Consider the following 11,160-nt stretch of genomic DNA (forward strand, 5'->3'; position numbering starts at 1 on the left):
TTACTGAGACCTATGTCTGAGTCAACTGGTTGGGGCGGGGGGGATAGTTCTTAAAATGCAGATTCCTGGGCTCTGGCTCCAGGCATTTTGGTCAGGAGGTTGGAGCAGGACCCAGGAATCTGCATTTTGAGTAGGAAACAAGGGATTTTAGAACCATAGCTTAAGAAATGCTCATTTAATCTTCAAAGAAACTTATAAGGCAGTGTGGTAGCCAGCCTCCCTGATGATCCTTGCCTCCTGGGGTACACACCCTTGTGAAGTCCCTTCCCACACTGAATAACGGCAAACCTGTGTAGCCAAGAGGATACTGTGGAAGCGACAGTGGGGCTTCCAAATCTAGGGTATAGAAGACACCACAGCCTCTGCCTTGCTCACTCTCAGCTGCCATGCTGTAAGGATGCTCAAGCAGCCCCATGGAGAGGGCCACTTGCAGAGGAACTGAAATGCCCAGCCAACAGCCAGCACCTGCTCACCCACCATCTGAGTGTGCCTTCTTGGAAGTGGATTCTACAGCCCCAGAACAGCCTTCAGATGACTGTAGCCATGGCTGACAGCTTAACTGTAACCTCATGAGAGACCAAGGAGCCAGAGCCACCCAGTCAAGCCACTCCCAAATTCCTGACCCACAGAGATTGTGAGATGTTTATTGTTTTAAGCCACTAAGTTTGGGGTTGTTATGCAGTAACAGACAACAAATACAGGTAGATACTATTATGATCATGTCCATTTTACAGATAAGGGAACTGAATCTCATTAGAGGGTCCTCAGTTACCTAATAGTAGAGAGTCAAGCCCAGGCCAGGATGAGTTCAAAGCCATTGTTTTTAATAACTATACCCTAGGGGGCTGGAGAAGGTCACAGACCATTAAAGAGATCAACTGTTTTATCCCTCTCATTGTTGGCCAAGGTAGTCAGGGTCGTCCCTGCCCCATCTCTACTGCTCTGGGGTTTTGAGAGGTGGCTCCAGCCTCCTGGGTACCTGCAAAGCAACACACACCCTGTGCTTTAGCTATGGAGCTCTGTCCTTTAGAGTGATTTCTAGGATAGTCATGCCAGCAGTCATGGGCCAGTCAACCAGGTGAGGGAGGTCTAGCTTTTTCATTCCCCAGGAGATGATGGGAGGTGGGGCTGCTGGCCCGATGCGAGCAGCTTAATTAGGAAGAAAAGGAGGGCAGGGGTGGGAAGCAAGGACCGCAGAAGCCTGAGGTCAGGGCCTGCACTGGGAGTGGGCCCGGCCACTCTCCTTTGGTCTGCCATCTCCTCAGGCAGATGGAACCTCCTAACCTCCTGGAAGTGCAAGTCTGACCACAGCAACCCCCTGCCTCATACCACCCATGGCTCCCCAGTGCCCTCAGGAGAAAGGCCTATTTCCCACCATGCCCCAGGGGGCTTCAGGATCTAGCCCTTGTCCCTCTTCCGCCCTGCACCTCAAATTCTAGCCTCCTTTGGATTTGTTTCCCCAGGTCCTTGTCCCTGTCCCATGTCTTGCCAGCTATTCCTTCTGCTCTCCTCTTATGCTTCTCTAAATCCTATTGTCTTTCAGGTGTCAGCTGAGATGCCTCCCCCTCCAGGAAGCCTTCCGGGATCCCCCTATTCACGCTCTCGTGGTGTTTCCACCACTGAAGCACTGAGCACACAGCAGGTACTCAATCTATACTTATTACCTGGATGAACAGTCGCCAAATTGCCCCCAGCTCAGCTCTCTCCTCCCTTCTATTCCCTGATCTAAACCTGCCTCTGCCTGTAAGGCCTCCCCTGCCTTCTCATTCCTCTCTGGTCTCTCCACTCTTGTTCTCCCATGGTCCCTAGTTCAGAATTCCACATTTCTGTGTTTTTGCTGCATTTTCCACTCCAGAGGGACAGCGACTGCAGACACAATGTCAACACCAAAGCTAATGGTCCAGAGGGAGCTTTGGTTCCCAGAGCCCAGGGGGCACCTACTTCTGCAGGTTCTTAGGTGGCTTGTGTGTGTCAGATGAGGCTTCCTCCTCCACTCCTGCCCCCACCTACAACCCGCGGCCACATCCTGAGGATTTCTGACTTCTGACCTCCAGAGCTGCAAACCAAGTGTCCAAAAGGCCTGTCTTTGGCTTTACTTTGGAGCAATTAGTTATCCTAACCAAGGAGGATGTCACTCATCATTTCATTCCCACCGCAAGGACATGTGGAAAAACTGGGGTGATCAGAAGGTTTCCAGACAAAGAGGAAAGGTCTGTCTTGGGATGACACGTGCCCTTGGCTCACGGGTGAATAATGTTTAATGCCACTTAGGGAATTCTTGACATTATTGGTCAAGAAAAAACAAACCTCCTGCAGCTTGATACACAGAGAGACTCACCATCATGGGTTGAAGGAACCCAACCCCCACTCATGAAAACAGTACGGAACACTGAGCCCTTATGTGCCACACACTGTCTTATGTGTTTTACATGCATCATCATTCCTGATAATGACCCTTTGAGTTGGCTGCTGTGATACCCCCACTTTACAGATGGGGAGACCGAGGCCCTAGTTATACAGCTGGGAAAGGGGCGCTGCTGTGTTGGTCACCAGAAAGCCCCTCTTGGCACTTTTCCATCAGGAGTCTAGAGGCACCCGCCACTCACACACTCCACTGAGGTGGGCACAGCTTGTAAACTGGCTGGTCTTAGGGCCACGGCCTGTGGCCCCCGACTGGGGCAGGGCACAGTCTCAGCTCCTCAGATCTAGACCCCAGAGTCTAACCAGCTTCCACCTGCTGCAATGAGTGGAACGTGTATTCCAATCCTTCCATCTTCCTTTGTTGGAGCCCACAGCACAATCACCAACCGAGATGCCCACAGGACCTGGGCAGGTGGTGCAGGTGCAGACAGAGGCAAATCATGGGCACATGTCCTAACAGGGAGGGCCACTCCTCAGCTAGCTGCTGTCGTGTTGGAATTTGGGCCCCGTGTGGCCAGATCTTACTGTTTTCCAGTGAAGCCAGTAATCGAGATTTTTAATGAAATTGGAACATTCTTTAACACCATACACAAAAATAAACTCAAAATGGATTAAAGACCTAAATGTAAGACTGGATACTATAAAACTCTTAGAGAGAACACTCTGACATAATCGCAGCAATATCTTTTTCGATTCGTCTCCTAGAGTAATGGAAATTAAAAAAAAATAAACAAATGGGACCAAATTAAACTAAAATGCTTTTGCACAGAAAAGGAAACCATAAACAAAATGAAAAGACAATCCACAGAATGGGAGAAAATATGTGCAAACGATGCTACTGACAAGGGATTAATCTCCAAAATTTACAAACAGCTCATGCAGCTCAATATCAAAAAAACAAACAACCCGATCAAAAAATGGGCAGAAGACCTAAATAGACATTTCTCCAAAGAAGACATACAGATGGCCAAGAGGCACATGAAGAGATGCTCAACGTCGCTAATTATTAGAGAAATGTAAATCAAAACTACAATGAGATATCACCTCACACCAGTCAGAATGGCCATCATCCAAAAGTCTACAAACAATAAATGCTGGAGAGGATTGTGGAGAAAAGGGAGCCCTCCTACACCGCTGGTGGGAATGTAAATTCATACAGCCACCATGGAGAACAGTATGGAGGTTCCTTAAGAAACTAAAAATAGAGCTACCACATGATCTAGCCCACTCCTGGACATATATCCGGTGAAAAACACAGTTTGAAAGGATACATGTACCCCAGTGTTCACTGCAGTGCTGTTTACAATAGCAAAGACATGGAAGCAACCTAAATGTCCATTGACAGATGAATGGATAAAGAAGATGTGGTACATATATACAATGGAATATTACTCAGCCATAAAAAAGAATGAAATGATGCCATTTGCAGCAACATGGATGGACCTGGAAATGATCATACTAAGTGAAGTCAAACAGAGAAAGACATGTCATATAACATCGCTTATATGCGGAATCTAAAAAAATGCTACAGTTGAACTCATTTACGAAACAGAAACAGACTCATAGACATAGAGAACGAACTTACAGTTACCACAGGGGGAAGGATGTGGGGGAGGGGTAGATTGGGAGTTTGGGATTGATATGTACACACTGCATATTTAAACTAGATAACCAACAAGGACCTACTGTATAGCACAGGGAACTCTACTCTGTAATAACTTACATGGGAAAAGAATTTGAAAAAGAATAGATACATGTACATGTATAAATGAATCACTTTGCTGTACACCTGAAACTAACACAACGTTGTTAATCAGCTGTACTCCAATATTAAATAAAAATAAAAAAATATATTAATACAAGAAAATCACGATTTTTATGTGACAAGCCCCCATACTTTCATGGTGGCAAATGAATTTAAAAATCAGTTTTTAAAAGTACCGTTTTGTAAAACACCTGAGGGCCAGATCTGCCCCCCAATTTGTACCCACAGCTCCAGAACAAAGCAAACAGGACACGCAGATGTTATTATACAATTCTGTATTGAGCGACGCATTTATTACAGAACGTGTTCCTTTTTTTTTTTTTTAATTTAAACAAAGTTCATCAATCTCTCATAGAAACAGTCTTGTGGGCTTTTGTTCTGTGTTTACCGTTATAGGACGTGAACCTGACAAAGTTGTTCACAGGTCTGCTAGCTTTAAGTACAACAGGATTTCCGTGTTCAAAAGACTACACTAAGTGCTTAATCAAATCCCGTCACACAAAAGCCAGATTTAGTCCTCTAAGGATTGCAGTCTGCATGTAAGCCTGGATTTCAATGCTGTGTGGGTTTCAACAGTAAAAAGTGGTGTGTCCCCCACGGTTGCCTTAATTGGGACAGGGTGGCTAAAATGAGATGTTTCGTTTGTTCCAGATTTGATTACTCTGAAAATTGGTCACTGTTTCCTATTGTCAAAATATAAAAATACCTTCATCTGGATAAAAATGTATACAGTGGAAAACTCTTCAACGCATAGCCTGGGTGTATGGAAAAGGAGGTTTTCCTGCAGGGTTTGCATTGTTCTTCATTGATTGGTGTGGAGACTGCAGCCTGGGCTGGGTGCATGAGAGTTGAGATTTCTGGAACACCCCTCAAATGACCCCTTCTGGTCACTGGATTTTGCTGGCCTGGGTTTCAAAATGTTCGTTGCATCCTTGAAACCCCTGTCAGCCATCTTTCCCCCTGGTACTGGGTTGGCACCGATTATGACCACCTTTTGATCGTCATTCTGGATTCAGCTGGGAAGTCACCCAACTCAACCTTCCCACAGAGTCTGAAAAAGTAAAAGAAATAATAACAGGAGAGATTCAACAGCCAATATGGTGGCTGTTCCATCCAAATTGGGAACTCTTCCTCTAAAAACCAGGATGATGAAGACACTGGAGGGTGGGCTTCTTTGAGTTGAGGGGTTGAGTCTTTGTTCGCAAAAAGGTCATGTGTTAGAAGGCAGGAGGTTGGACTTGAGACAGGGATATGGTGGTCATGCTGAGGTGGACTCAACCTTTTAGCTTCATTCTGCATAAACCTGGAGGTGCAGATGCTTTCCGGAAAGCATCAGGGTCAACTTGAGAAAGATGGTGATGAGAAGGGGAGCTGGGGTCTCTAGTTGGATGAATCTGCTTCTTGGTGCTGGGTGCTGAGCTGGCTGTTTGTGGGATGACCAACGCTGTTATTTTCTTAAAACACAAAGAGAGGAAGATGGCGGCCACAGTCTTGCTTTGGAAAGCCAGTAGGGAAACTTCCTGCACTGTGGCCACGATTCAGGCTGGGGGATGGGGTCACTCTGGCTCAAGCGCCACCCTCTAATCACCTGCCCCCATACCTGGCTTTCTAAAGGATTCGGAACCACATCTTGTCTACAGACGGACGGGATGGATTGTCTACCCGCTGCGGTCCACAGGTTTCTGACAAGAGGGAGTGTAAGCAGTTTGTTTTGTACCATGTTACATCTCAGATAGGATGGTCGGCCACAGCCCACATCTCTACAACATTTACAACGGCATGGGACATTCTGTGTTATCAAGGTTGCAAAACAGACCACCAGAATGAAACACATCCTCAACGGCATCAAGGTTTTCATTTAGAGTCTTCCGGACTTTCTCTTTTCAACATGGTTTCTGGAAGGGCAGTAGCAATGGACTGTGTCTCACAGACAGACATGGGAAAAAACCGTGGTTCAAAGGTTATCTAAATTTTGGTCAGTCTTACAGTGTTTTGTGATGGCTTTGAACAACTGTCTCCTTTTAATCTCATCTAGTGGCAAAAATGACACAACTTCAGTGTATACTTCTCAACAGTTGTGACGGTATCCTGATTTCATAACTCTCTGTAATATCAAAACAGCATCAGCTGGGAATAAATTCCAAAGGATCCTTTATTAAAATATCTAAAAGAGGTCTATAAATATTTACTTTTCTAAAAGAGTTTGGAGTTTCCAGGGGAAAAATGTGGCGCCACTTTGCTTCTGCCTCCTGTAGAGGGGCCAGAGTGGAGAAGGGGGTGCTCCCCGGGGCAGGGGCTGCTGAAAAGGGGAAGCAGAGGCACCTGCCTCACCTGCTCACTCACGACTTCATGGAACCGGGATCACAACCAAAACTGTCAAGCAGCGCGACACTGCGGTCCACTTTTGATGGCTGAGCTCCTCCCTTCCTTACCCCGCCCTGAGTGAGAGGGAAGGTGGCCCCCGCGGCGAGCCCCTTGCCCCCACCTTTAGAACTCCCACTCCAGGGCCTCCTCGCGATTGGCAGCCCTCTCCAGCCGGTATATGATGCTGTTCAGGTTGGCCATCTTCTCATGCCGCCGCTGCAAGTTGGGGTTCACCTTGGTGCTGGGGTGCAAGGCCCCGGTTGCGTCGGCAGTGGGGCTGGCACTCGGCACTTTGGCAGGGAGGGTGCCGGGTGGGGATGGGGAGATCGGGGCTGAAGAGGAAGGAACAGGTGACACAGACATCATGAGGCCCGGCGAGGAGGCAGCTGAGGGTGAGTTCAGTGACACCTCTAGGCTGCAGCGTGAGGACTCTGAGGCCGACTTAAAACTTAGAGGGTCCGGGTGTAGCCACTCCCCGCCCTCGCTCTCCTGGAGGGGCTGTAGCGAGGGGCAGGCTGGGGTGGCCCCGCCTGGAAGAAGGAGCCCTGGGGCTGCTTTTGGGAGTCCGTCGTTACCCAGAGGGTCAGGATGCACCTCTTTGGGGGAAACTTGGCCTTTGTCCAGCTCCTCTGAGTCCTGGCTGCTGGCCTCTTCCTCAGCATCCTCAGTCTGTTCCTGTTTAATCCTCACTTGCGTCTTGTCCTGCGTGGTCAGGGGTGTGATGCTCTCCTCGGGACCCTCCTGAAGCTTTAGTTCCTTCACAGTAGGCTTTTGGTCCTCAGCCTCAGAGTTGGGGCTCTGCGGAGTGGGGTCTGGGTGGGAGTGGCCTGGCGGTAGGATGCCAGGACCCCCACTGGGGTCGAGATCTGGTTCCTCTTGGGTCCCCTCCACCAACATCTCCCGGCGCATCCGGGACCTGGGGCAGAGAGGCGGTGAGCAAGGGGCTGGACGGGACCGGACCGGCTAACCCTGGAGTCAAATCACATGAGTGGCCTTCTGACCCCACCCACTTCCCTGGGGGCTCGCTAGGCATAAGCTTCTTCACATGCAGGACCTTGGAAAGTCCTCTCAACAACTCTGCAAGGTGGGTGCTATTATTATCCCCACTTCATAGAGGAGGAAACAAGGCTCAGAGATGTTGAATGACTTGCCCCAGGTTTCACAGCCAGTAAGTGGCAGAACCAGGACTTGAACTCAGGATTGTTGGATCCCAAAGCTCACAATCTAGACCTGTGCTGTCCAGTGCAGTGGCCATTGGTCACATGTGGCTCTCTCATTATTAAAGTTTTTATACTGATTACATGTTGAAATGGTTATATCTGTATATACTGAGCTAAATAAAATATACTATTACGTTAATTTCATCTGTTTCTTTTTATTTTTAATGTGGTTACTAGAAAATTTTATATTATATATGTGGCTTTCACTGTATTTCTATCGGACAGCGCTGTTTTAGAGCATTTTTCAAAGTCAAACCCAGATCTAGTTTGTGCCAATAACCCCCTGCTTCTTTCCTGGAGGGACTCTTAGACACCAGACCAGAAGGGGAAACTGAGGCACACAGAATAACTTGTCTAGGTCACCAAGGCACAGAGAGGCAGAGCTGGGACCAGAAGCTGGGAACCCTGAACTCCAGTCCAGAACCCATCCTCTCTTCACTTCAATGGCCTCCCTGTTGTCAGAGGGAAACTTTATATTATGTTTTAGAGCAGGAAATGATAGGAATGGGTCTAACTCCATTAACTATTTTCCTAATAGCATGAGGTCCAGAGAGGTCAAATCACTCGTCCAAGGTCATAGAGTGACAGGGCTTCCTCAGCATCTGTCTTCAATGCTGTAGCCCTCTGCCCTTTTTTATTAATGACATCATATATTATATTAATACCATTATTTATAATATTAATAATAAAGTACATGTTACTGATAAATAATACTCACATTTATAAATTTTAATTATAAACATCATAATGATGGGTGCTTATCATGTACCAGGTATGGGGCCAAGCACTTTTGCAGGTTATTTCATTTATTTTTCATAATAACCTTATGAGCAGGATACTAGTCTCACTCCCACTGACAAAGATTACAAGGCTCAAAGAGGCACCGCGACTGCTACGGTCACACAGCCAGCAAGTAGTGCAGTTGGGCCCTGAACCCAGCAGTCCGGCTACACTCTCCTGCCTCCCTGGCTCCCTGCCCAGGTAGGGGATGGGGCCCCATCCCAGGATCTTGAGCCTGGAGGGACTGTGAAGGGTGATCTGGTTCACTTCTCTCTCTCAGTCCCTAATCCCTCCACAAAGGTGGCCTTGCCCACCTTCCAGGAGGTTCTGTCATCTCCTTCAGTCCCCTCTAGAGGGAAAAGCTGCTGGGACCAGGGGAAGCGCTAGTCGTTTCCGGTAAGGTGGGATCTGAGGGTGTTTTGGGATGGCTCAATGCCTGAGCCTCTGTCATTAGAGCTTCCAAACTGTAGATCAAGTATAAATATGAGGCTAATAGTCATTTACACCATAGTAAAAATTAGTCTTTTTCTTCAATTCCTGACTCCCAAATCTATAGCAGGTCCTCCCTGGTAATTTTTTCTGAAAACATCCTATTGTTCACCTTTCCTAGAGCTCACTGAAGCTTATATTCATGTATAATGTATCATTATACATGAATATAAGTACTCATTTAATAGTGACCTTCCCTGATGGTCTGTAAGAGATGCTTAGGGCAAGGACTTTGTCTTGTTCTCTTTGGTGCTTGGTACAGAGTTGGTGCTCAATAAACATTTACTAAATGAAGTAATGTATTCTTCTACAATTAGAACTCTTTGAGAGTGGTTTCTTTTGGGAGTGGAATTCTCTCTGCTCATTCAAAGCCCAGCTCAAAGGCCACCTCTCTATAAAGTTTTCCCTAGGTAGAATTCCCTTTTCCCTCAGCCCCGTATTCATTCCTGTTTTACAGAATGTATTAGGTTGTTGCAAAATTATCTGGTTTGTGATTTTAAGCTCCCTAGGGCAGGGATGATAGCTTTGAACCCCTGTATCTCCTGACCCTAGCTCACTGTGCATACATGGCAAATATTTATTGAATGAAAACACTGAATAATAATGGAGGGCTCAGTTCCTGTGGGAAACAAGAGGGGAGAGAATGTCCCCTGGGAGGGAAGGAGGGCATGAGGTTTTAAGGACCTATGTAATTTGCTGTTTGGCAGGCTCTGGGTCTGAGCAGGATAATATGCAATATTTTACAAAGTATGTACGCTTGAAGTGTTTCATTTGATCCTCAATTCAGCACTGTGGGGTTAAGTATTAGGTTCCTTATCTGTAAAATAGGGATGAGACTGAGAAAGGTACAGTGATTTGCCCAATAACACACAGCCAAGGTGGGACTTGAACTCAGGTCTGTGTGATGCCCATGCCTGGGCTGTGGAGAGAGACTTCAGGCATTCCACCCTTCCAGGCTCCTCCTTCCTCTTCTCTCTCTCTTGGGGGTCAAGAGACTCTCCTCTCTGGCACCACAGAGGCACCAGAGACATTTCTTGCTCAGCAGGCTTGGTGGGGAATGCCTCAGAGATGGTCCTTGAAATCTCATCAACCCTTCTCTGCAGGGCTCTCAGGAAGCCCTTCTGCGGTCTCCTTGGAAACTGCTGGACTCAGCCAGTCAATGCCCTCAGCCAGCCCTGGGACTAAATTCCCGGGCAGCCCAGCCCACTGTGGGTCAGCTACTCCTAAGACTAGGGACTGGTGAGTGGGAGAAGGCACCATAGAAATAGGAATCACCCATTCCCTGAGGCGGATGGTGCCCGAGGGGCTGCCACAGGAATTTCCTTTGGCCTTAGGAGTGGGAGAGGCCAAGAGCCCCAAATTGGGGCTCTGACACAAGGTTCAGTGGGTAGTTAGGGTTCCTCAGGCCTGTGCCCCAAACACCATTCCCTGTCCCTTCACAGACGCGGAGCAAGCTGGGTGAAGTCATAATAAAGACAGTGACAATGATAATGTCAACACCTACCACAAACTGTGTGCCAGGTATTTTATGTAAATACATTAGCCCATCAAATCCTTAGGACAACTATACGAAGTAGATCCCATTATGGTTCCCATTTTATAGGTTAGAAGACGACGCTCAGGGAGGTGAAGTCCCTTCCCCAGGCCTCACAGCTGGAAATGGTTGAGCTGGGATTTATCAATAGATCCAGGTCTGCCTATGTTATAAAGCAATATGGTCCTCTTATCTCCCAGAGGCCATGCTGGGCTCCCTCCAGGCCCCGGGACAGGGAAGGGGGGCCGGCTGAGACCCCTTCCCACCCTCCCAGTGACCACCCACTCAGTATCCCTACCTGTAGTTGTGGAACCAGTTGATGACGGTGTTGGTCTTGAGGTTGAGCTGGAAGGAGAGGAGCTCGATGGTCTGCTGGGAGGGGTAAGGCTCCAGCTGGTAGGCCTTTCTCAGCGCCTCCTTCTCCTCAGGGGCCAGCACTACTCGCGGCTTCTTGATTTGCAGGAGGCTCAGGTCCTGGGGCTGCAGGCAGGGGCTGGGGCACTCGGAGCGGGTGGCTGGAGACTCACTGTCTGAGCCGGTGCTGATGAGGCCGTACCTGCGCTTCAGGTAGGCTGGGGCGGGCGGGC

General features: G+C 48.0%; 1 protein-coding gene across 1 annotated transcript in view; it reads right to left on the reverse strand.

The window, feature by feature from the left end:
* Nucleotides 1–6,673: 6,673 nt before the first annotated feature.
* Nucleotides 6,674–11,160, reverse strand: part of CUX2 (cut like homeobox 2) — a 266,751-nt gene continuing 262,264 nt past the window's right edge. The window contains exons 21-22 of the mRNA XM_007464869.1: nucleotides 10,872–11,145; nucleotides 6,674–7,466 (exon numbers count right to left, since the gene is read on the reverse strand). Coding sequence (XP_007464931.1) covers nucleotides 6,674–7,466; nucleotides 10,872–11,145 — 1,067 coding nt within the window. The remainder of the gene's footprint in view (nucleotides 7,467–10,871; nucleotides 11,146–11,160) is intronic.

This window comes from Lipotes vexillifer, unplaced genomic scaffold (assembly GCF_000442215.2).
Source record: "Lipotes vexillifer unplaced genomic scaffold, Lipotes_vexillifer_v1.1 scaffold2030, whole genome shotgun sequence".
NCBI classification, from domain to species: domain Eukaryota; kingdom Metazoa; phylum Chordata; class Mammalia; order Artiodactyla; family Lipotidae; genus Lipotes; species Lipotes vexillifer.